At 37.2% G+C, this 27,048-nt stretch overlaps 2 protein-coding genes across 3 annotated transcripts in view; one reads left to right on the top strand and one right to left on the bottom strand.

Annotated features, from left to right (window-relative positions):
* TBCK (TBC1 domain containing kinase) overlaps window positions 1-230 on the bottom strand; it is a 94,634-nt gene extending 94,404 nt beyond the window's left edge. For both annotated transcript variants that reach the window (XM_069013298.1, XM_069013296.1), the window contains exon 1: window positions 29-230. The gene's annotated coding sequence lies outside the window, so the exon portion shown is untranslated. The remainder of the gene's footprint in view (window positions 1-28) is intronic.
* A 108-nt stretch (window positions 231-338) lies between these two features.
* Window positions 339-27,048, top strand: part of AIMP1 (aminoacyl tRNA synthetase complex interacting multifunctional protein 1) — a 32,402-nt gene continuing 5,692 nt past the window's right edge. The window contains exons 1-6 of the mRNA XM_069013304.1: window positions 339-411; window positions 16,137-16,270; window positions 17,048-17,161; window positions 19,368-19,526; window positions 22,025-22,236; window positions 25,556-25,724. Of these exons, the coding sequence (XP_068869405.1) occupies window positions 410-411; window positions 16,137-16,270; window positions 17,048-17,161; window positions 19,368-19,526; window positions 22,025-22,236; window positions 25,556-25,724 (790 nt within the window). The 5' untranslated portion in view covers window positions 339-409. The remainder of the gene's footprint in view (window positions 412-16,136; window positions 16,271-17,047; window positions 17,162-19,367; window positions 19,527-22,024; window positions 22,237-25,555; window positions 25,725-27,048) is intronic.

A 27,048-nucleotide genomic window follows, 5' to 3' on the forward strand; every position in this document is an offset into this window, starting at 1 on the left:
GAGGAAAGGAAAAGGGGCCGGGGGGTACCTGCGCGAGAGCCGCCGCCCCCGCCGCGCCCCGCCCTCTCAGCGACGTCACTGCGCTCCGCCAGCCGCTCGCTGTAGGACCATAGGGGCGGCCTGCACGGTGCCTGAGCATCCTTTTTGTTCAAAACCAAAAAAAGAACATAACAAAAATATATGTATATATATATATAGAGAGAGAGAGAGATTAACACCCTTTCCCCCGTGTGTATGCGTGCTCTGCCAGTGTTTCGGGAACGGCGCGTTGGGCGCCTTAGCCCTGTGCTTGCTGAGGGGGAGCGAGGCTTTTCTGGGCGCCTGCTTGCAAACCTCAGGCACTCGCTGGAGCAGCCCCGGGAGCGGGTCCTTCTTCCCGGGGCGGGCAGCGGCGGCGGCTCCTCGGTTCATGTGAGTGTCCCGGCGGGGCCGCGGGCTCGGCCGGCCGCGCTCTGCCCCCACCGCGCTCTCGGTGCCCCCGCCGGGCCTCGCCTCGGTGCTCCCCCGCCAGCCGCTGGGGGACGGCACCATGGGCGCCCTGGGGCTGCCCCGAGGGCCGGGCCGGGCCGGGCCGAGCTTCCTGGGGTGGGCGGGAGCTAGGCAGGGTCCCGCTAATTTGCTCCTGCAGCGCGGGTCGGGTGGAGCGGGCGTACCCTGTGGCGGTGGTCGCAGGGAGGCCGCCCTTGTGAAGGCAGTACCCCGGCGGAGGGGCAGGATCATAGCCGCGAGCCGCAGGAAGCTGCGTTACGGTCGTGGTTCAATTCATGCAAGGGATTTTATGGCAGAGCTAGACGTTCGCTGAGGCTGTAGGGCGGCATTGTAAATTCAGATCCCGCGCTTTGCGTGGAGGACGCGCCCGCACGTGGAGTGGTTCATCTCAAATCGGTTGTGTTCCTTTATTCAGCCGTGTCCCTGGAATGAGGGTTTGGAAGCGGGGTAGTGGTGGGCTGTTCAAGAAAATGCTATACTGGCCTGCAAAGTACGTGCACGGAGTATCCACTGACGTTTGCTATTACTTAGGGAAAAGTAGGTGCTGTCTCACTTTTGGTTAAATGTATAACGTTCGTTATACTTTTGCATAGACTTGAGTGAAAAACAGAGGATAACTCAAATTATTCGGTCCACCCTCAGTAGAGATACTTCCGAGGTTTTACATACAACACGTGTTCTGTGCAGGGATGCGTGCATTGGATCAACGGGGATGAGCTTGTAGTTATGTTGCCATTCCTCAGATCCCCAACATATGGCAACGCTACTGAAGCACTGTATATATCGGGTATATATCAGTATCTATATCTGTATATATCAGTACTGAATATATCAGGTAGTGTTATACCCGAGGCTCATCAGTCAGTGGTTTTGAACTGGGTTTAGCATCTGGCAAAATAAAACGATACTACTGCAAACTAAGTAATACCTGCATTTCTTGCTCTTTCTGTTTCTTTAACTCAGAGATTCTTGTTTTCTTTTAAGTGAACTCATTGCTTTTCACAAATAGTTCTGGGATTCAGGATACTTACATGAAATCTGTATTAAGTTGAGGCAGTGTTGTATACTTTTAGGTAGCCTCAAGGGTCATTGCTTATCAGTACAGCTTCATCATAATAAATTCTCTCCACCTTGTCACATGTTAGCAATATATTCTTGTTGCAATAATTTTGACTTACAAGAATTTTAAGCAATATATTTGTGAGTTGCTTTGATGTTTTAGCAGCACTGAATCCTGAAGGTGCAAGATGTTGAAGACAGAAATTATTCTTAAAGCTATCTTCAGCAAATTTATGCTCTGGAATGTCTCTTTCCTGTTGTAACTGTGTGCATATTTTCCATACATTGCTATGGGTATCTTTGTTTATTTTACACCTTTAAATGTAAAGAGAGAAGGAAACAACTTCTCATTCTCCAGACTGAAAGCAGTGGATTGTGTGGAAAAAATGGTATCAAATGAAAAAAGGTATTTACTAAAAAAATTTGTGCAAATCTGAAAATAGTCCATCAGATTGGAATAATAGGACTTGAGTTGCCTAGAGCCTTGAAAACTTGATGCTTCTGTTCATGAAGCATATTTGAGTGGGAAAACAATCTAAAAAATAAGTTTAATGCAGAAAGGTACGATGATACAGCTTTGATATTATTATAATTCTAATTTAGTATGAATTTAGTAGTGGCAAGTTAACCTAGGGCCTCTATCAAAGGCGGGCTAAGCAGTCTGTGGATTTTTCTTAATCCTTTTGATTTAGGAGATATTGTCTGTAATGGCTTTTCTCCTAAATATATTTGACTGAAGTCTGCTTAATATGTCATTGTCATTTCAGTTAGTTGTGTTATCCAAGACTAGGAATTCAGTTAATTGCATGCTGTGATGGGGGGAAGCAAGCAACCCCCTAGGACTTCTTATGCTTTGCAAAATCCTTTAAATCAAATCACAGCATTTTCTTAAAATGATTTTTCAAAGTCAAAAATTTATGCATTCTAGTCTACTAGAGTCTTTAACTTTCTACTACTGATCTGCAAGTTTCACAATATTATGTTTTCCTGAAAAGAGAGCCATAAGATACCCTGTAATGCTCCATCCTGCAAGATGTATTGGTGGCACTCCTCCCTTTACTTTCTCTCAATTCTTTCTAAAGTTGCCTGCTTAATATCCTTGGTGAAATCACATTTGTGAAGGACAGGGTCCTAATTTAGAGAATGTTGAAATATATATATTTGACTATAGTTTATCACTGAAATTTCATGCTATGTGCGTGATACACTGAATTCCTTATTTGACACATTGTTAGAATAATTTTCTGGGTGTTCCAACTTATCTCTTAATCTTTCCTTTGTTTTTGTTTCCTAAACTTCACTGAGACCTTGTTTGCAACTTTGGGGGTTGGGCTGTGTGTTCTTGTTTCTTAATTCAAGACTAAAGTAGAAAGTTAAAAACTTTGATTATATATTAGACTGTAATACACTGAGATACAGTACACTTATTTCAATTAGCAGGAAGCTTTAAAAACAGTTTCTGGAAATATCGTAAACATGCCTCAAAGTATTTCTATCCTTTTATTACCCAGCACATTTTATACTATAGAACTGTGATACTTTGAATTATGAGATCATGAGAGATAACATAAGGTAATAATCAACTGCAGTGATTTGTGTTTTCTTTCTGAATCTGTAAACCACTTCTAAAATTGTTGCTCTATGTAAATTTACTAATTGCCAGTAGAGCCGAATTAGAAAAATATTGGTTTCTCAGCTTCCCTGCCCTTTCCACATTAAAGCAGAATAAATAATTTTATGTCATGTTAGTCTGAGAAAGCTTGACATCAGACTGAAGGGCGGATCTTGAATTGACAAGAAAAAACACATTGAGATGCAAAATACAAGATAAATGTTATCCAAGGCCAAGAATGAAAAGAAGAATTGAGTTCTTGTATGCCTACAAATCCCACCTGCTTTTTAAGTCCCCATGAACATACTTGGGAAATACCTTTATAATGAAAATAACATAAAACAGTTGTCATTAGAAGGGTTGGTCACATGTGCAGAAAGACAAATCTGGTATCGGCCGTAATATTTTTTAACTTTCCTGATTATGATCTGATTGCTTTATGTCACAGCTATTAATTCGTGTTTGTCTCTTCTAAGGGAGTGTTACCTAAAACCTAAAGAAGGTCAAATACTAGCCAACATAGATAAAACTGAGGGGTCAGCACAGAGGACAGCTGATAGGAGCATCAGATGTGAGCAAAGCAAACAGCACCTCTTGCTTCTTGTAGTGATAGGAGTTAAACGAAGTCAGTCCAGCAGAGACCCCCAGAAACCCAGGTGTTCTTCTGAACAGTTACCTGCATGGTTCTTACCTTTACCAAGAAACATTTTTGCTGTTAGATTTCCAGTCATACTGGGGGTGAGGGAAAATCAATGTTTATTTTTTGTTTCCATGGTTACATTAGTATTAAACAGCAGGGGGAGGAAAAAGGTCTCTGATGGCTTTTTTTCCTCCAGTGTGATGGAAGCCATACTTACTCGTAATTAAATATAGTTTAAAAAAGACTTGGATACTTCTCACAGTAGCCTCCTGCTGTCTTTTTTTTCTATTAATATTTTGTAATATTTCATGTTATATTATTTTGTGCTTGGGGAAAAGTGCTTTCTTTAAAAAAAAAATTCCTTCAAGGAAAATCTTAAAGTGACTCCAGATCAGTAAGTCATCAGCTGAACAATTTTTTCTCTTGGAAGACAAAACAATGCAGTGCTGTCTGCATTATGATGTTAGAGGTTAATTTATTCAGAGTGAGTATAAACTGAATACACTGGTATTTTACTTCACAGGTGGTTTCTTTATCCTGCTTTCACACTTAGCAAATCTTTGATGTGTATTATGTTGTCCCAAATAAATACACTTGAATATGTGGAAATATCACAGAAGGGTAGGTTTTACTGCATGGTTTTTCAAGTTAAATAAAACACAGGCATGTAAAAGACAGAAATGTGATTGGGTTTTTAACACTGGGTGTTACAAAAAGAATTTGGCAGAAAAGGAGCAAAAGATCTTCTCGTCTATTATAACTTAATCACTTCTGACAGTTGTTTGCCTAGCCTGTTTTTAAAACCTTCCAGTGATGGATATTCCACAGCCTCCAAAGGCAGCCTGTTCAGTCTATTACTCTTACTTGAAAGTTTTCCAAAACTTAAATCTTGCTTTCTTTTTCATGTCTGCATCAGACCTGGTGAACAGTTTAGTCCCATTCTCGTACCAACTTGCTTTCTCTTTGAAGAACAAGACTAGGTCTCCCATTTATCTTGTCTTCTATAGACTAAACAATTGCACTTCTTTCAAGCTTTTTGATCTTCTTTGAAGTGTTTTGAAAAAGTTGAGAGACAGGAAAGGGGAATCTGAACAAAGGCAAATCTCTGTGCCAGTTGTAGGGGTCTTGAGTATGTATGAATTCAACGTGAGTATTGCTTGGGCAGCCTCTTGAGCAGCTGAGGTGGTTTGCCTATAATAAAATGTGGCTGGTCAGGCCTTTCCTGACTTGCTTCTCCTTATACCCTGTGTCCCTCACACTTGTTTGAACTTTTTTTTTTTCTTTACACTGGAGCAGACAGGCGTGGCAGGGTACTAGACTCCCAGGTGAGAAGTCGTTCTCTGTAGTTTTTGTAGTGTAGAGTTGTGTTAATTGATTTTCATTAATTGCCTTTATGCTTTTTGAGCCATAAAGTTTTCTAATGGTGAAGTCTATAACAAGCATGAAACATATTGCAAGCAGGTATTTTCCTCATGACAATACAGCCCCTGTGGCTCCAGTGTCAGTTTAATAGATGGAACAAGGGAAAGTGGTTTTTTGAGTATAATAAAAATGTGCTAGTTTGCTTGGGTAGCTTGATAGCTGCAAATGTTTTGAGATTGTCACCATGTTCATTTGAGTATTCCTAAACTGTCAAACATCCATGTTTATATTTAAATAGGAAAAGTTCCTTGCCTGTGCATTCTCTGTGCTTCTAGGAAATGTTTTTAAATTCAGTCCAGTTAGAAAGTCCAGTTAGAAATTTCTAAGCAGTTATAACTGGTTTTAGGCATGGCAATCGCTGTCACTCTTGATTACAAAATTCAGTGTGCCAGATTCCTGTTCTTTCTAGGGGGCAGTTGCTTATGATGCAAATCATGGCCTGCTGCTGGATGATACTCCATAATACCAGGTGATTGGCCAGCACACAAAGAAATCAGTTTAATTTATAGGATTTTTTCTAAATGCCAGGTCTGACTTCCTCCACCCCCACAAAGAAACCATCTTAAAAAGGCATGCCTTTCAGGATTGTCACATGGTGGATGTTTTTGGGCTGGGAGGGACCTTAAAGATCATGAAGTTCCAACCTCCTTGCTATGGTCAGAAATACCTTCCAATAGACAAGGTTGCTCAAAGCCCCTTCCAGTCTGGACTTTGAACACTTCCAGGAATGGGGTATCCACAGTTTCAGTGGGCAGCTTCAACCAGTGCCTCACCACTCTCAATTCTTAACTTCTTATGCAGCTTTATATAAATTAACAGCCCAGAAATTATTCTTTGACTTTCAGAACAGTAGAGAGGGAAGATTAAACTAGCACTCATATTAGAAAGCAACATGTACTGTATTTAATCATCAACTGCTAAACACAATTCTTGTAGACCTCATTCTTTCCTCAGAATTCTGAAACGCTGACAGAGATTCTATTCTGGATTAGGGGAAAGTTGAATTCCTGGCAGCTGGTAATGCATTAAACATCATCAAAAATTGCCTCAAGTTATAGCACATGTCTTCTTGAGGTAATTTGCTTCAATCTTTTGGCATAAAACTACCTATTATGGAAGACTTCTATTTCCATTTCCTTCTCATCAGGAGCTTTCCCAACATAACTGAGTATGAATTAATAGTGCAAAGCTTAGTCTCTGACTTCAGGACCCTCTCTCGGAAACTATCCATGGCTATTGGATCTGATTTCTATCCCAGAGTGTTTCTCAATTACAGTTTAATATACAGCTTTGTAGTGGTGTCCTGTTTCAGACTCTCAAGATAAGTGGACAGATCATTTCAGCAGCTTATTTGTCCAGGGCAGCTGGGGACTGCTGTTCCCACAGGAGTGCAGGGGCTGGTGCGTGGCATGCGAGAGGCACTGCATTTGGCTTGCTGGCAGCTGCTGTGGAGGCAAGGCCCCAAGTTCACATCTGGGCTAGTCCTACCTTAAGGTTTGAAACCTGTATCAAGGGCTCTAATAATTGGTAACAGTCACACGCTAAGGAAGTCACTGTTGCCAACTAGGATATGATGCTGAATTGTACCCCAGGGAAATTAATATTTTCTTAGAGGTTCAGTTACCCTTGCTGCATCACAGTGGTAAGTAATTTCACATCCAAGTGACCCTCTATAAAATAATGCTCATGATAAGAACTAGGCACACACAAGTCTTTTCTTTTTCCTTTGCATTTTACTGAAAACTTACCTGCGAATTAACACTTCTGAAGATGTTAAACCAGCATATTTTAATTGAAAGTACTGATTTAAAAATTATTGGATTTTTAATAGAAGAATTTGGAGCACAGCAAAATTAGACTTTAGCTAAACTTGTCTTAAAACTTCTTTTGTTTCTGTAGTTTGAATCCATAAATGAAAAATGGCTATTCTCCAAAAGCTGCTTGGAGGATTCTTCTGTCAGAGACTATCAGTCTTAATAGCTGACATCAGCCCTCTCAACATCCAAGATGAGTGCACAGGGAGTTTGTTTGCTTTAGTGAATTTTTTTTTCCCACTCCACAGATCAGTATGAAAAGAGGGGAAATAATTTTCATCCTAAAAGTTTTGAAAGCTGTGAGCCTCAAGTGCTTCTCCCTACATACAACTACAAAGAAGTGGTAGATACTGCTGGCACATGGTTTTGAAGCTACATGAAACTGCTCCTGGCTGCTGAGGATTACTTGTCAACCCACTTTAGATACAAAAGTTCATTTAGACTTTTCACTCCACAGTTGAATAAATAATTTTCTCTGCACAGGGTTAGTTTGTATCTTTATAGGTTTTCATTAAAATAGCATCCTATTCTATTATGTGAGTAAATTCAGCATTGGAAAGTATGGTTATTTGTGATGTGTGGGGGAGGGATTTTTTTCTGTGTAAATAAGGTGCTGCAGGCTCAGAGTTCATCAAGATCTGCTCTTCCCCTGAAAATTTTGTTTGACAGCTTTGTTGCTCCCCATTAAAAGATGTTTGCCATTATTCTTGCATTGGTTACACACAGACGTGCACACAAACATGCACGTTTTCAGTTTTTTTCCTCAGCTTTTATTTGGCCCACATGAAGAGCACCTAAAGTTTCTGCCTCAGTAAATACCAGCAGTTGCTAACGTGTCTGAAGTTAGAGGACACTGATTTCTTTCGCAATATGTCTGCATGAGGTCTGCTCAGTGCTTTTGTGTATAAATAATGGTTATTTTTAACCTGAGCACTTGTTTAAATTGAATGGTTAAATCCTGTTTTCCTTTAGCTGTGCTACAAGATACTACTTTCACATGTAGAAAAGATGATAAAGTAATAAATTTACTTTAGTAAAGTAATAAATTTCAAGATTCTTTTTTAACACACTTGGACTATGTAAGATAACTAGCAGACAGGTTTCAGGTATTAAGAGCATTATGAATTGAAATGGAGCAGGGGGATCAATGTTCCTGTGAACTACCTAATCAATACTATTATTTTGCAGATTATTGCAGACATAAAATGCATTATTTAATGGTATTCTTATTCTTTCTTTCCCTTTCTATAACTGCTGTACTTGCTGTAAATTAAGGAAGTAGTGTTAATGTTCACTTTTTTAGGATAAAGTTGCAAAAATCAATAAAATGCCTAAGAAACTGTTCTACTTGGCATCAGCAGGTAGATTTCAGTGCAATTCTGATTCTTCTATCTGATTTATGAGTAGTTTATTCTGTAGTTACAACAGTAATCTAAAGCTTTCACTTTACTTTCCCAGTAAAACCCCAGAGGGTGAGCCACAGTACAGATTCTTCGAGTTCTTGTGGCATATGCTGACCTTGCAGACTTGTCCAGATGCGGCTGAGTCCTCTTAAATTTCTGAATTTATAGGCATATGTGTGTGTCTGTAATTGTAAAGTTCATCACCTGTCAGGGAAGTTTTATGGGGATACTTTAAGATGTGAATAGCAAATACATTTTAATGTATGTATTTTTATTTGTATATGCAGACACATCTGTATATAACCACTGGATACACCGTGATTTGGTAATTTAAGCTTTTATATGCATAAAAAACCCCAACAAAGTGAAAGAAAAACAAAAAACCCCACAAAAAACTTGTCAGTTTTTGATGTAAACTTTCTGTTCTAAAGAACTGGATGTGTTTTGGGTTTGGAAATCGGTGATTACAGTCAAAGAGACGAGGCAGGATGTCATGGGCGTTGCATCTTTTCAGTCATGGGATTTATTGTGGGAATTTCTCGTGCACGTGGTGATCATTTACTGAAAGATTTTGATAGTATTATTAAAATATGAATGCAGTGGGATTCGATAGATAAACATTGCTGAAACACACATAAGGCTGTCCAACTGTTCTGGCATATGAGCTGCTACTTAAACTGCAGACTGCACTACAAAGCACAACCAGATGAATCTCTCCGGCACTTGCAGGGACCTGGCAGATGCTGTGGGTGTGGAACCTGGTGAGACTTCAGTCAAGTGGCGCAAAGAAATTGCTTTCCTTGAGTCCTGTTGTGAGCCATCCTTGGCTGTTGAATTACCGGGCAGACTTCTCAGATGAATAAATTAAGGTGTAAATTTTGTTACAGACCACATTCAAATACTTAACTGCTGTCTTAACCTGAACAGAAATCCTGAAGGGTAGTCATGTCTCTGCTTTGTTTAGTCCTTGGAGTGTCTGCTCTGAGGTGGGAAAGAGCATGAAGTTGATTCAGAATTGGACTGAGGCAAGCATTAGTAGAGACTTCTCTTTTCCTCTTCTCCCTGAATAGACATTTAGTGCAAGTTACATCAGGGATGTGAATGAAACTGCGAGTACTCTTAACCTTTTGAGTGTTGGCAGCTGTAGCGTGCTAAGGTATGATGCAGTTAATTAATACAATGTGGTATTTACTAAAGTCTTGAAATGCAAATTCAACGAAATACTAAAATGATTTTTACTTCTGACTGTTGAGTTTCTAATGATCTCTATGGTATCAATCCAAGGCATCCATTTTAATGCAAATTAAGCCAGTCAACTTCATGCTTCTACTCTATTTGTTGTAATGTATGCCTGTCTTACTTCCCCATTCATTGCTTCTCATAGATTGGATTTTTGCCTGTCTCATTAATGCTGTGACTTGCTTGTAGCTTTGGTACCTTGTTCCCTTCCAAGGCAGACTTGTCTTCATGTTTAAAAATAGTCATTACTAAGTAACTTCTGTTGCCTCAAAATTGGTACCAGTGGATGGGCCTTTTGTTGTGTGATGTTCCATCACATGTTTAAAAAATCTCTTTTATGCTGCAGTGTTTTTCAATATGAAAAAGTTCAGTTTTCTGTGTTTTTACTATTTACAGCCATTTAAAATAGGGAGGGGTAGGCTCTTAGGACTACTAAAAGGACCTGTCTGCAGCTGGGATTGAGCCTGATTTATCTGGCAGCCAGAAGGTTTGGACTGTAGTCTCCAGAGCTGGCAAATCATTCCATAGAGCTGACATTGCTGCTTGGATGGACTGTGTTAAACATTTCGGGTGTTTGAAAATCTGCAAAGCAAATATTCTGACTTTCTCAGTGCCAAAGATGTGCATTGAAATAACATATGGCAAAAACGAGCAACTTTGCCTACTACTTTGGTGCTTGGCAAATTCCTTTCAATACTGTCTACATGGAAGCGTATAGATAATGAATACATAATAAATTGTATTTAAGAGCTAAAGGAAAAGAAAATCAGGTTGTTCGACTGTTTAAAGCCCCAGTTACAGCAATCACTTTTTCGGAAGAAAGGAAGACAAGAGTTCTGATGTCTTTCTGCAGTTATGAATCTTTAAAGCTGCACTGCCATGCTTTGTAACACCCTTTTACATTTTAGGCTGTAATTTCTTTTTGCTCATATTAAAAAGACCATTCTTTTTTTAGAAAAATACAAGGGTAGTAGTTAAAATTTCATTTGATCTTTTATAGTGCCCAAATTTCTAGTACCTGGCAGGGAATCACTGGTCTAGTACTGAGAGTCAAAAATCATTCCATGATGATTCATTTGATAATTTCTAGATTTTGACTTTTTATACTGCATTCTACTAATATTGCTGAAATTTTGGAAAAAAAAATACAGTTGTGGTTTGGGTGTTTTGGTTTTTTTTTGGGGGGGGGGATTGTTTTTTTGGTTTTGTTTTGGTTTGGGTTTTTTTTTTAATATTTTTAATTTTTTATGGGTTGTCTTCGTTTCCTTTGGAGGAATTTTTCTATGTTTTCTGGGGTTTTTTGTTTTGTTTTGTGAGTTTTTTGTTTGGCTGGCTATTTTTTGTTTGGTTGGGTATTGTTTTTTTAATTTTGTTGTTGCCTTTCAAGTGTTTGCCATTGTTCTGCCAATAATGTTTTGACAGGTTTCCTTTGCTGTATGTACAGAAGGACCTGTGTGAGCACCTGCATTTTAAATACTTACACATATTTGCTTAAGGTCCTGGACCGTATTTTTAGATGTGTGAACTTTCTGCTATTCAGGAAACATACATTCTTCCCTTACAGAGCTAACAATAAACTTAATTCTGAGAGAGACATGAGCTGGTAGTTAAATCTTAACTGATATGTGCATGCCTCAAATGTGCTTGAAGTGATATTTAAGTGTAAGTGCGCTATGTCTTCTTTGCTCTGTTGTAGCAAGGAAACTATGGGTTTGACAGTAATGCAATGCAAAAGTATCTAATACTTAGAATACTTCTGTCTTCTTTCTCAGCATTATGCTGTTTGTTATTGATACTTTTGCCTGTTTGTATATGGGTTTAAAAGTCACATTTTTTGAAACTGTTTGTGAACGTCTCCATATCTGACTTTTTTTTGATTAATTTTTTTTTTTAATTGAGGAATTATATTTTTCTCAGATAAAACTGTGGAAAACCTGCATTTTCAATAAGTAAATCTGATTATTTTCCATCTATTGAAGCCTGGAATCACGTGATCTTTTAGAATTGCATTTCCTGAGAAGGAATCTTTGGGTGTAAAAGCCATGATTGTGTTTTACAATGTATAACGGGTATAAAACCAGTGAAATACCCAATCTTTTGTGGCAGTGATAGGTGTAAGTGCATGAAATGTACTAAATATACCTGATTTCCAAAATATCCTAGCAACAAAACTATTTAATTGGAAATTTGTAACAAAGTGTTTTGGGCTATTGCTTCCCTAAGACAAATTGGGAACTGCTGCTGATTTTCTTTGCTTTACTTCGAATGAAGTGTGGGGATGATTGAGTCAAAACTAAGATTTGATTGCAAAACTAATTAGTTGTAGCTCTCCTATGTTTTGGTTTGGGGTTTTTTATGTAGTTTAAATTTTGAGGTTTGAAAACTACACCTCAAGTTTTTCTACCAAAAATGTGAAATTGTTAAATCAGGTATTCTAAATCTTAGCCAAAGATGCTGACAGCATCAGGTCTAGAATACCTTGTCGGAAGTTAGGAGAAACTGTTAGGAGAGAATTGATTTTTAAAGCATGGATCTCAATTCTCCAAGATGATAAAAGGTTGATATATAAGAGTTGCCTAGTTGCAGTGATACTTCGGTTCAGCCAAAGAAAACATACCAGTCTGCTTTCTTCTGTTTTGATCTGCTAACTGTTGTTCCTTACCTTGCAGAATAAGAAGGTGTGATGTGAGATTCTCAAATCTGATTCACTGTATCCTCACAGTTCATAGAAGTGCAAAGCATAGGAAAGCAGAATCTGGCAAGCAGCTGGCACGTTCTGTTAGGTTTATGGGTTTTTGTAGGATTGTCTGCCAGAAATGGCCATACTCTGAAAAGATGCTCAGATAGAAGTCTCTGAACACACTTCTTGCAGAAGCAAAGTGATTGTTGGTACTTGGTGTTTTACAGAAAGTAGAATACTTTGCTATACAAGTTGGCCACAATCTCACAAAGGAAGAAAAAGAGTTTAATTAGAGATCTGCTTAAGATTTAAGACCAAAAGCTTAGGAAGAGGAATTAACATTAAGTATTTTTCTATAGTTTGAATTACTGAACTTTGGTTAGCACTGGACAAATTACCTTTGTGTTGTTGGTAACTTTTCGAATAAGCCACTGGTTCTGTTTCATTTGAACAGATATCTCAATTGAAAAGCCAACATGTCTTTTTGCAAATCTTTATTTTTTCCCCCTAGTGAGAAAATAAAATCTTAGGTCTTGGTTGGCAGCCACTCATTAACATACCATAAACATATGACTCACAGAGAATGCCACCTGGGCCATTTGTGATTGTTACCTGCTCTTTGTTAAAGATGAGTAGGATTAGCTTTGCCATAGGAATACTTGATCCCTCCATGGCAAGCACAGAGCAAGGAGCAGTGATGAGTGGGAGCAAAGGTCTGTGCAGAGGAAGATGCTGCCCAGGTGTGGTGACCTGTCAAAGTTTACCCTCTTACTGTGAAGGAATTAATGTGTAAGTGGGAGAGGAAGAGAGGAGGAGGCAGCACTTGTGGTTAAATCTCCTGCAGTTGTAGTCTTACTTCGTGTGTTGATATTAGCAAAGCATTGCATGAAAAAGCTGAGAACTTCAAAGTACTGAGCTTTGTGAAACTTCCTGGAAAAAAGAATGCTCAGAGCTAATTATTTTAGGCTTTAGGAGTCAGTTGTTCCGATTTCAGGTGTTGCTTTTCATTTTGCTTGTTTGTTTGTGGTTTTGGTTTTTCTGTTTAATGATTGCTTTTCCAATAGTGGAAAGTAATTGGTTCCATGTTCAGACTATGGATAGATTCCAAAACTAATTTTTAGAGTTTAAGTTTTAAGTTTTGTCATTAATTTTATTGGGATTTTGGCTTTTTCTTGCTTTTAACAATAGACAATATTAATATTGAAGAGTAAGCTACAACCAGGTTTATGTTTTTAGCGTCTTTTGTGTGTTCAGTTTTTGATTTGGATATATTCTAAGGTTGAGGCCAGTAAGGTAAAGGTTAAAAAATTTTTAAAAATAACAGATAAACGGTGATCTTTGATTGTTGCAGTTCTAATTTTTTTTTGATGCGTTTTGTATTCCATAAGAAAGGGTGGCTCTTGCTTTTTTTTTTTTAATGTGCCCTTTTTGGATACAGTTTTATCACTCTGCTGTATGGGTTCCTGTGCTTGTTCCTGCAGCAGTTCACTTCAGCCTGTTGCCTTTTTATATTAGCATCGGAAATACCTATTCCTTTGTGTTATTGTTACAATACTAGCTTTACAGAAATTTATTTGACAAGTGGGAAAATTGTAATCATGTAACTTCATTTCCAGATCTTCAGTTCATTAGCCAACTTGGCCAAAATCTGTAAAATGTACCAATTCTATTCACTTTGAAGTTTTAGTAGCATTTCTGTTGTTGTTGGCAAAGTTTCCACTGTTAGTATTGTGTTCCCCTGAGAGAATTTGTAGCTTGCAAGAAATCTTACTGGTATGCAGACAGTAATATCCCAGGCTTTGTATTATGCTGTGTTGTGCCATAACAGTTTTATGTCTGTTTCTATTTGACATCTTAATTAGTAACTTACTGGAATCACTGTTTTCCTTTTTAAAACTCTCTGTTTTCAGTCTGCCCATGAAAACAAAATTATTTTCTTATTAGCAGAGGTTAATTTGAATATAAAAATTAATTTAGTTATCGTGGAGAGATTTTTTCTCTCTTTGCTCTGGGAGAGTTTCTTTCTTTTAGAAAAAAAAAAAACTCTTGTGGATGAGTGGAAGGTGTGATGGCAGTAATACTCTTACACCTCTAAGTGAAACAGTATGTGTAAAACAGACTTTGATTGTATTGTATTGCAAAGAAGGCAGGATGTTGGTTCATGCATCACATTTGCCAGATACCCCATGCATCATCTGACTATTATGCCTGTCTCTGGCTTTGTGAGTTTTACTTTGGGAACTTTTAAATACACTATTCCTGAACAATTGCAGTTTGTTTCCTGGTTTTTTTTACTATTATTTATTTATTTAGATGTATTGCTGTGGGAATTTGAGTTATTTATGACATAAGATCAGATATAAAATGTGTGTTGATACTTAGAATGCAGCAGAGGCAGTATGTTAGCACTGGCATGAGTGTATCTGTTTACCTTTCAGTTACTTCTAATCTGTTTTGTCTTCAGCATGACTTTTGCTACATATCCCAACAGGGAATATTTGTATGTTAAAACCAGATTTAGATCACAGTGTTAGAGTAGTCTTGGAATAAAATAGGAAGTTTTCTGCCAGTGTGATATGAGAAAAGGCATTTTTGGATTTTGATAAAGTTGAGGAGCCAACACATGTGCCTGGATTGCCATTTTCTTACCAATTCTTTCCTTTGTTGCAGTTGATGGACAAATCCACAGGAATTAAGTCACCTCACAGGAATTAAATCACCATTGCTTGTAAAGATCTTTTCTTCCCACCTGTAAAAAGTTTTCTTGATTTACAGATGAGGCAGCTATTAGTTTGAAAAACTAACTGAACAGATTCTTTCCTCATTTAGATACTGAGAGAGAAAAAGTACTCTCTGCTGCAGATATGAGTGACTGTAACTGTATTTCATCATTCTGTTGCCACTATTTGAGCTCTTGTGTTTAGACACAAATGTTGCTGAGAAGGAAGGTAGGCCAGATTTGGTAGCTTTCAAGAAATAAAGGCTGTACACAAGGCAGAGCTACTTTGTGAAACATTTGTAAATAGTGAATACTATAAAGGAAGGTTAGACAGCATTTATTTGTGCTCTTTGCTGTGTTCCCTGCTTCTTTGTTATCTGTGTGCTGCCTCTTCCATTTCAGTGGATGCAAAATTGAACAACCAAAATTGGTGCTAAAATAACTCTGAAGGTGTAAACTTAATAAAAGTTTTTTATATCCATGGTAAGAAAAATACTCATGAATTCTGAGTATGAAAAATAAAACAACAGTACATTGTTAATATATACACAGCTACAATGTATGAAATATTCAGTATATTCTGAATAAATTTATTAGAAAAGTTTGGAAATTTTTGTGGGATTATTCCATTTTCTTAGTCTTCATAAAATTGGTATGCCCTTAATATATATTTTTTTAGTTAAGCACAGGATACAGTGTTTTCCTGTCCAGTCTTTTCCCTTTTATTTCCTTCCCCCCTCTCCCCCCAAATATATTCATACCTTTCCTTCTGAGAAGGTAGATTTATTTTTTTTCTGTTTCGTGAAGGAAGAACACATTTTCTGCAGCTGGGAAGGAAAACAGCTTTTCTTCCAAAATGCTTGAAAGCAGCTGTCAAACATCAGATTCTGTTTAACGTTGCTTTTTGTTTGGGCTTTGCATTAGGAGGTGGGAGCCCAGCTTTTCACTTAGCAATGTTTTTTTATTCAGCAACTGATTTGAGAACTGCTTGACGTGGTAAGAGATAAGTGTTATTGCATTAAGAAGTTACTAATTTTAGGCTGTCTGTTGTTTGTCTAGGTTTTTATCCCGTTTTTTGGTAAAGATGGCAGCCAACAATGCAGTGCTGAACAGACTGGAGCAGAAGGGTGCAGAGGCCGACCAAGTTATTGAGTACCTCAAGCAACAAGTTGCTCTGCTCAAGGAAAAAGCCAGTAAGGATTTACCTATCTTATGCTAAACCTACTAGCCAGATGGTTCACAGTAAATGCTCATAGGAGACAATGAGAATATGTGGTGCTCAGCCTTTAAAGTGTGTTTCAAGTTCTCCAAGATAAAACTTGTAATAGTAGCACTACTTCACTGTCCTGTGGTTTGTGGGTTTTTTGGTTTGTTTGTTTTTTGTTTTTTTTGTTTTTTTTTTTGTTTGTTTTGTTTGGTTTTTTTTTGAAGCTGCTTGTTCTGATCTAGAAGAGGTATGGATGAGGAAGAATTAATGGCACAAACAAACTATGGAAATTTGATAGGACAGGATTCCATTTGAAGGGAGTAAGGGAGTTGGAAAGAACACCAGACCGTGCATTATCCTGAGTTTGTTACTGCTTTTTCACAACTATGGCATTCTTTCCGGAGTATCATACCTTCAACTTTGGTATTTTGTACTTAACTTCACTGTATCCGTGAATTGAGTTGTATTACAAACATCATCAAGGTTTTTCTATAGGTTTCTTGGAGCTTTTTCTTGTGATTCTGTTTGGGGGACTGAGAAGATAGTATATTAAGAGGCAACTTGATTATATAAGTATTGTAAAAATGGCTATTTCTAACAAAGTAAATAATTCCTAAGTATTTCTAATGATACACTCCTTGAAAGTTTTAACTTATGTGCTTTTGGCTCACCATGTTTCGCTTTTCTTTAAAAAGAAACCTCTGTGTCCAAAGTGATGAATGCTAGTTACTGAAACCTGGTTTCTTTAATGTGTCAATTCTAGTCTTGCAGGCATCTCTCCGAGAAGAGAAGAAGCTCCGTGTAGAAAATGCTAAACTGAAGAAAGAAATTGAAGGGCTGAAACAAGAGCTGATTCAGGCTGAAATTCGAAATGGAGGTGGGGAAAAACAGTGCTGTTCTCATACAACATAGATGTAGTTAGCACAGAACTATCTTAATTCTTTTTTTTACCTTTTGTATGTGATTCTATGGTACTTCCTACAAATCCTGGATTTTCCTGGGTTTGGTGCCTATGACAAGTTACTTGATTCCAACTTTTTAATGAGCTGCAGGCCTGACAGATCCATATACCAAACTTAATCAGAAGTGGAAGTAGTTCTTTGTATGTTTTTGTTCAGTGCCTTTCATAATAAGCCCCGAACCTCACTGATGACAATAACTCCTTGTAATACCTTAGAAATTGCTGCATGTCTAACTCTTCTTACTACTTTGAATATTTAATCTGGCATGACTGAAAAATCACTATGGACAAATCAAGCCATAGTGCAAAGTACAGATGGTCAGGGACTTAACTAGGAAAGCTGTGGTAATGTAAAATTAGAAACAGTGTGTTCTGAATTTATGATTCTGTGCTTTAGACCAGCCTTCCATCGGACTTCTTTGTTCTTTGCACTCCTCTATGTAGTTCTATTCAGCTTGTACCATCATTATATACTTCATATTAAAAAAGAAAAGAGGAAAAACCTCCCCAAAACAGAAGTGTTTCAGATACAGGATGTTGTCTTTTAAAATCCTCTTCTGCCCTCAACAGTTATTGCTATTTTTACCTATGCTGTCAGTATTGTAAATTGTTTAAGATAATATCTGGATGCTAGCATTCAACTGTACTGAATGTTTTACTGGTAAAACAGCACATTCAGTCTTCGAAAAGATTAACATGTTGTATATACAGAGAATTATTTTTCTCCTTTGGGCACCAGTAAAGCCTTTTCATGTACTGAACCAAACCATTAGTTATATTTCTCTGTTGTCTGTTAGTCTACAGCAGTTCTTGACAGGTGTAGGATATTTCACAGAATCTGTTTTGCTTGAGAGAGGTCTCAATATATATTGGATGGCAGGAAATGCTTGCTGTGCATCTTCCTTTAATTAGCGAGTTCATCTAGGTGGTAGTAGGACTAAATTAGTATCTTTTCTTATGAAGGAAATAGATGTTTGTTAGCTTTGAAAGTACTAAGTAGCTGAGCACAGAAATTAGATGGACACAGAATATCAAAAATATCATGAGATATTTTTTCAAAAATCTGAGAAACAAAGACTTTCCCTAACTAGCGAGCAAGAGGTTGTTGGTAGAACAAATCTCATATTCAGATGATTTTAGAAAGTCATTTATAAGAGTATAATTTGTGCAAATCACTTCTGTGTTGAAGAGGATAGACATCAAACTAACAAAGTGCAGTTCTTCAGGAAAGTTAATAAATATCTGAAATACGAAACAAAACATATATGCAGAATGGAGAATTGTATAATAGTGACACTGGAAGGATTTATCAGTCATTAATCGTAGAACAGCCTGGATTGAAAGGAAGTTCAAAAATCATCTATCCTTTCTTGGGAAAGGGAGCCTTGATGATACTGTCTAGTGCACTGATGATGCTTACCCACTACAGTGATTGGATTAAAAGCCTTGATGAGATTCTTGAAGAGCAGAATGTAGAAGAGAGGTGATTCGTACACTTTCATCTGGTAAGATTGATAGTGCAATGTCCAGAATTATGTATCAGCAGGTTAAAAAGAGCTATTGAAGGTAACGTGGAGAATTTAGGGAAGGGATGTGAGAAATCAACAGATCATGTTAGGGCTGCAGGTAGTTTCATATTATTCAGGCTCCGTTTCTGAAGTTTAATCATAAGAGTTGAGGGATGATCTGAATACTGTATAAAAAGGATTTTGTGCATAACTCATTTATGGAATAGTCTCCAGTATGATGTGCTATAAACTGAAACTAGCTATAAACTGAAACTAAACAAATTGGAAGTAGGGAATTGGTTGAAAAAATAACTAGGTGTTGACATAAACTATAAAAAGAGATGGTATTTGCTTATATATTTTCTGGTATTTAGCACTTTCTCCCATTTAAAAAATATGTAATCAAACACTTCGTTTTAACTGATGATAATTATCATATATAGATTGAGTTCTGAAACGTGTTTTGTAATGTGCTTCACTACTCAGCAGTTGTGGTTTAGCTCTATTAAGCAAAATTTTCAGTTCTCTCTGCTTTTTCATTTATGTTGGACACTTAAAAATGTCAGTGTTCAAAGTTCTGGTCCTGCCCCTAACTTTTGTGGTTTTGATTTTAGTAAAGCAGGTCACAGTTCCTCCTGGTACAACCCTTTCTACAGCTTCATTTTCAGAGGATATTCCACAACCTACAGCAGTTACAGCATCTTCTGGTTCCAAAGATCAAATTAAAGGTGAAGATGAAGAAAAGAAAAAGAAGGAAAAAGTAGAAAAAAAAGGTGCTTCACTTTTCTTATCTGTGATAGACTGTTGAGGTATTTAATTTATGCAAGTGCTTTTGCATGGTTTTGAGCACAGAAAAAAAGCTTTCATACAGCTACAGTAGGAAGAGTCATGTGCTAGCTCTTAAATCTTGAAAGTACTTGAAGTAAGCTACAGATTCTTCCTTGCATGGGATGCATGCCAAATTCTGTTTAATGTGACTGAACTTCCTATTTTAAAAAACCACCACCAACAAAAAACAAGGCATGTCTGTTGAACACCTGTACTTTCGTGCAAGCGTATCTTGTAACTTAAACCTATGTTTTGCAAACATTCTCTAATGCAGATTATTATTAATTTGCTATGAATGGATTTGTACATGTTTTCAGAATTTGGCTATTATGATAGTGCTCTGTCTCTCTTATTTTTCTGGTGAGCTGTACAGAGACTTACAAGCCATTTCATATTTTTTGATGTATTACAGTCTTTGCTGCATTAATATTCCACAGAGCTGTAAACACAAAAGCAGAGGCCACATATCTTATCAGGCAATTAACTGTTTCCCTCAAGTATTCAGTTGGTAAGGAAAAATAATACTTTCTATATATGATGAGGGGAAGTACAATACAAGTAGCTTAAACTCAGTTAGACAAACACAGATCACAGAATATTCTGAGTTGAAAAGGGACTCACAAGGATCATCAAGTCCACCTCTTAAGGAAATGGCCCATACAGGGATTGAAGCCACAAATTCAGTGTTATTAGCACCATGCTCTGACCAGCTGGGCTCGTGTCACATGGAAAGCAATGGTTGACTTTTGCCTTCCAGTGACTATTTTGAAAAAGGTGAAATAGAGCATGAACATTAAATAGTAGCCCTGAACAGGTTATTTCTGTGGAGTTCAGCATCTGTTGTAGATACTGTATTTAACAGTTGAAGTAATCAATGTGTAAAATTTGGTTTGTAAGTCTAGAAATTGATGAAATTATGGAATATCTCAAATCCCTTTGCTTTATGTCCTCTGTGTCATCTGTTTCCTCTCTGTTATTCTCATATTCTTTGTTCTACTTCATGCAAATCTCATCTGTGTGATTTCTGTGGGTATTGATTCTGGACTGACTCTGACACTGGCCAAAGGAGAGCATTTTTCTCCTTAGCGTGTGGCATTGAAATGGATATTTTCTATGTATCTGTATATATGCACCATGTACACATTTGCTGTGTTCTCTTTTGATGAAAGACTTCATTTCTCTTGTAGAGAAATGTCATGGAGAACAGTGTGGAATGACACCAAGGATAAACTTAGCAGGTCTTTCAAATGATTTTAGATATTATATGTTAGCTATTTGGATTGGGATTTTTTTTTCCCCAGTTTCTCTTACATTATTGTATATATGACTGATTTTATTAATCTAATTGTCAGTTACATTAAAAACCCCAGTCATAATCACTAGAGCTTTTCATTCATCATAAATGAGCTGAAATATTTTTGAAGAGCTGTTGCTTATATTAAAAAAATACTGTCTTTTTATTATTGAATGTATAATTTAATTTCAGGCTGTACTGGAACAATGATGAATGAATCAAATTGCATGTTGTGTCCACTTTTCCTTTTTTGCTCCCTAAAGAAGGGGGTTTAGTTTACATTAATATGTAAGTTATCTTGGATGAAAGAATAACTGAATATGCTTATTTAAAGTAAGCATCTTAGACATTTCTTAATCTCCCAGAGATTATAGCTGTTAAACAAGTCTTGAATGTCTCCTAAACAGCACAGTCTTATCTACAAACTGGATGTAACTTGCTCATCTTGAAAGCTGTATTGCATGTTTTATGATTCTATGATCTAAATAAGCAGCTGAGTATGGGGAGCATTGAGTCACTGTTACTTTATACTATACAGTCTGTGTGGGTGATGATCACGGGGTAGAGACACCATACCAGGGGAACCTTGTAAGCTGTGAGCATTTTCATGCACTCTTCAGTTTGGGAAGTGAAGAATGTTGGCTAAGGTCATCTTGAAGGGTTGCATTGCAGCTGTGACAGTGCAGTTGCAGTGAGTTCACAGCTCCTGACTGTGTACAATGCTGATAATGCTGATAAGCACTAGTAACCTGATGGACTGTGATTGCCTAGTTTGCTTTTGCTGGTGAAACACCATGGCAAGGCTTACTGGTAATTGCTAAGTATTAAAATGGGACTATCAGGCTTATTGATGTGGCCTTTGTCAGAGTATGTATGTCACTTACCCATGTTAGCTGCACTTAAATTCAGGGTGACTTTACAAACAGGAGGTGGTAATTAGTTGAGGTAATGATGTAAATTGAAGTGTGTATGATGATTCACCACTGGAAACTGGTAATAGAGGTGGTAACTCTTTACTCTTCTTTTTGTGTTTTGCACAGAATTTATGCTTATTTTTGAGATTGTAGCTCACTTTTCCCTTGCAGTATTCATATACATCAGTTGTGCTTTTTTAAATGTTAATTTCACGAACAAAATGTTCTTTGATAGGTGAAAAGAAGGAGAAGAAACAGCAGCCAGCTGCGGGAAGTAGTGATGCAAAACCTGTAGATGTTTCTCGTCTGGATCTTCGTGTTGGCTGCATTATTACTGCTGAAAAGCATCCAGATGCAGACACTCTGTACGTTGAGCAAGTGGATGTTGGTGAAGCAAGCCCAAGGACTGTTGTCAGTGGTTTAGTGAAACATGTTCCTCTGGATAAGGTACTAACAAAATTATTTACTTATAGCTTTTCCTTTCCTAAAGTATCTTAAGACATTCATCTGTTTATAGGATATGTTTTCATTCTGCTAAAAGATTTGTACAGTCATGAAAACAAAAATAAAATGCAGATGGAAGTAATGCTTAACAACATTTGCCAGAAACCAGAGAAGTACCCTTTCCCCAAATCAGTTTCTGATTGCCGTGCTTCTATCCTGGGATCTTATTCCAATTCCTCTGCCATTGGTACACACTGGACTCCAAAACTAAACAGATGTTACCCTTCCTTTAGGTTTCTCCTTCTATGTAGTAGAGAAATCATAGTAACTTTGTTGGTATGATCCAAACTTTTGAAACCTTTGCCTTCCAATTCTCTTTTATAGCCTGTTGAAATATTTGGCAAGAAGTAAAGCAGAGAGCATGTAAATTCAACTTAGCTGGCAATAAATAGCTTAAACAACAGTGGAATACAAAATGCATATTTTTACTTCCTTGTGGGGAATAGAATCTGCCTCTATGCTTCTTTTAGTTGATACATTTTGGTGTTTGACACAGATGGTTTATGGGTGCCTTTAACAACCTAAGGCTTCAAGATTAAGTTCTGCTTTCACACCTCTTCTAGAGGGTGAGAGGAATTGACTGAAGGCTTCTCCTAAATTCAAATTCAAGCTCAGCATTTAAAACATTGTTGTTGGAGCAACTGCAAAATGGATCATGAAGGAATCGATCTTAGTCTGGAAAAAGCTCCACTTTCTTAAATGTCTTTTCAGTCCTTGTTTGCACACTGTCCCCATGGTAAGACTGCAAACATAGGAAGCAATGAAAATTGTGATTGTTGTTTTTATGCTACACAAAGTTACTGGATAAAAAAAAAAAAAAAAAAAAAAGACTGAAGAGTAACTATTCTGCGCTGATCACCTGATGGTGTCCACTTACTGGATTTGCAGTGGACAAAATCTCAAATTCCTTGCTTTTAGCAGTCTGCTTTCAAGAAAGTATATAGAAGAAAGCATCTTAAAAGCCATTCTAAATAGATTTTAAGACTTACAAACGTGAAGTGCATAGAATGAAATGGCAGCAAGAGTCTTTTCTCTTTAACCTTCTTTCTGAGTGGTAGAATAATCTGAAGTGCTCATTAGCAGAGAATTAGGGATCATCCTTGCACGTTCTTTGAGAACAATTTGTTTGCGTGTCTGGTTTTGGTTTTGGCAAGTCTCTATTAAGACAGTAAATTCTTAGGGGCAAGCTTCCATCTTTCTGTGTTTTTTGAAGTGTTCAAAAATGTGAAGGCCTGGCATGTGTCTACTGCCATATATTGAAATAAAAATATATACATCAGATCAAGGACCATAGCCATAAATTTTTTCACAAAAAAATTCAGCTGTTCATGATTTTGGTGTTTGATGTGGTAATTTAGCAGTGTTTGAGGCTGTAGTATTTGTATCATCTGATTTTACTTTTGGTTAGGAAGCACAGTGTGTATCTTCACTAACATTTCAGTATATGGTGCAAGTTATTTATGAGTGTGAAAACGTCTTGCTTGCCCACTTTATATGTGGTATGCTGTGTTTTTGTTCACATGGTGGTGAAGCCATGTCAGAATTTGCACCCTCTATTGTCATGAACAGATGTGTCACAAGTAATAGGGATATGGAAGGATGTTGGCATGAGGTGGACCATGCCATTGCTGAGCTCTTTTGGCAGCTGTGGACAGTTAGGGAAATTTCTGAAATGTCAAAATGAATTGACAGCTTTTCTGCCACTGCATTTGGCTTTTTGAAGTGGATCTTTGTGTTCCTAGCATTGATACCTGTTTCAGGCAATTGTTCTTGAAATTCAGGCAATTCTCCAGTGTCACTTTTTCTCACCTCCTGAAATCCTCTTTAACCTAAGAGAACCTCATATCAGTGATCAGAAGTGAAGAACAGAAATGCAGGGAATGTATCTTAAACTTAACAAGAAGAGAAAAGGCCACTATCATCCTCCAGAAATACTATTCTACAGTTCTGCTATTCTATTCTACATTTGTTGTAAGAGGACACATTACACTTACATCTGTTATAAACTATATACTCTGATTTTTATAGCAGAAACTTCTTGAACTCTTTTCTTTCTAGATCATTGTGTTGTCCACCCAGTAATTAGCATTCCATTCAGTAGTTGTTACTCACTGCTAGATAATACTACAACTTGCATTTTAATCGCTGACATGTTACGACCATTTTTTGTGTTTTGGGCTACTTATTTCCATAGCAATAACTTGAGAAATTTTCAGTCAACGGGCTGGCTTGAAACTTATGCAAGATCAACTTTTCCTCAGCAACTGCTTCATTTTGGTTATTTATATTTTTGCTTTTTAAAGTGTTCTACTTGGAAAAAATACAGTATTTGAAATAGTTGATCATATGAGTTTTATTAATTATTAATCCTGCAGGTTTTGTTCAAAGTTTGTGTAGCGATGCACAAAGACCAAAATCTAGAAATATGAAATATATATATATATATATATATATATATATATATAATGTGCACTAGTAGCATGGTAATTAAGACATCCTTACTTTGTCTCTTAAGAATGTTCAGGGTTTCATTTTTATTAGTTGTGAAAGTGTGGTTTGCTTTATAGTCTGAAGTGTGGCAGTTTTTCTGAACAAAGTATATTTTCTCTGGTTTACTACTGTAATTTTTATTAAAATAAAACAAAAACCAGAGAAATGTAGTTTCACAGGTTTGCTCTAACAAATTCAGTGTACAGTATATACAGCCATTTTCAGTGGCTAAAAAAAAATTCAAGGCATTTGGGTTAAATAAGATAAAATTTAAGATTCAAGCGAGCTCATTATGTAAAAGACCTCTAAACTTCCAGGATACAGTTTGAAATTTTTACCTATGAGCCTAATTTGCAGACTGGTTTTGTTGTTGTTATTATCATCATTAAATAGAAATTGCTTGGTAATAGTGCTATATTGAAAGTAGACTAAAGTGGTGGTCTGTAATGAATAAAGATGGGAATGCAAGTGAAATGCCTCGCCTGGTTTTTAGATTTCTGAATTGCATATTACATATTTCCATGATAAATAAGTCACATTTCAGCATTTAATCCCTTATTCACTGGCCAGCTCTTAAGGGGTTTAAATGTTATGTTACTGGTGTCTGTCCAGGCATTAAAATTGTGAATCTGTTGCTATGTGCTTCTCTTACACTTTGCTTATCATGGTAAGATCTCGTCACTGTAATTCTTTCCTTGTGATGAAATAATGGGAGTCCCCAGGACCACATGGCATTTTAAATACTCATATCCTTCTGTTTTCCTCCCCCAAGATGCAGAATCGGATGGCAGTACTTCTCTGTAACTTGAAGCCTGCAAAGATGAGAGGAGTAGTGTCTCAAGCAATGGTGATGTGTGCCAGCTCCCCAGAAAAAGTGGAAATTCTGGCTCCCCCACCTGGAGCAGTACCTGGGGACAGAATCACTTTTGAAGGCTTTCCTGGTAAGTAGATATTTGGGAAAATGATGGAAACAGGTATGCCAATGTGACCTCAGCATTGAAACACATCAAAGTGCTTTTTTTAAAGTTGGTTGGGTTTTTTGTTGAAATTTTCTGAATTAGTTCTATTTTTTTTTATTAACATGCTAATATTGTGTAAATAAAGGATTAAAAATACTGTATCATCTGTTAAAAAATTGTAACTTGATAAAGTTGTAGAACTAAATGTAAAATATCCCATTCCTTTAAGTCTCAGTAAGTATTTCAGCTTTGAAATATATGGATAAACATAGTTGCACTTGGCAAGTTACAACAAGCAAATGTAAAGCATCTTTCACAGCGTCTCAGTGTAAGTGATGAAGTATTAAATTCCTAATTCCAGCTCCTCCCTGTAGTGAAAGTGTCAGAACTTTGGGGAGGATTTTTTTGAAGAAGAAGGGGTGGAGAGGATAGAAGGGGGTGGAAGTCTCCTGCTCATGAGAGGAGCCCATAATATTCAAAACACCAGGGGTTTTTTGTTTGTTTGTCTGGGATGAAATGTCTTCTTAGGTTTCCAAAGAGAGACATTGGACTTCTTCCCACTTAATTAAATCAATAAATCCATATTTTTTCAGAATATAAATAAGAATTCAACCAAATATAAACTTTATCAAAAGATGATTTTTCATCCATTTTTCCATTTCTTCAACCTCTATAAAAAGGATTAATTTTTGACTGCATATTGAGAACTCAAATAAAGCCTCACAGATTTATCATGTTGGATGAATGCTTCCCTCCTACCCAAATGCCAGTTCATTATTCTCAGTCTGAAAGGGATACAGTCAGATCATCTTCATCTGTTGCTGTATTTGTTAGCACTGCTACTTTGTTATTTTTATAATGGTTATGAGTGTTTTCATCAGGAAGTGCTGGTTCATTATGATCCCAGTAAAAAGCCACTCAGACTCTCTAAAGTGTCATTTAAAATGCTGTTTATGAGAGCTGAGTCTGAAAAGAAAGACTAGTATAAATAATCTTAGGTTGCACAGATGATGGGAGTGCACCTACGGCATGCTGTGCGCTCCCTGTCCGTAAGGAGAGTTTCTTCCCTTTCTGTTGTTTGAGTTATTGCTGTATTTTTTTACTCATTGCAACTGTCAATCATAAAGGAAGTTTGTGTGAGAACTTGGTGCTGCCCTGTTCCATAAAGGTGAGGACGCACAGGAGGTTCAGTTGCTGATGCCACATGGGAGCTGCCTGCAGGCTCCTCTCCTAAGATCAGCTGCCTAGCTTTATCCTGCACCCTAAGAATTTAGGAATTTGTGCAGCACAGCCCAAGCTCAGATCT

The sequence above is a fragment of the Aphelocoma coerulescens genome, chromosome 4, assembly GCF_041296385.1.
Source record: "Aphelocoma coerulescens isolate FSJ_1873_10779 chromosome 4, UR_Acoe_1.0, whole genome shotgun sequence".
NCBI classification, from domain to species: Eukaryota; Metazoa; Chordata; class Aves; order Passeriformes; family Corvidae; genus Aphelocoma; species Aphelocoma coerulescens.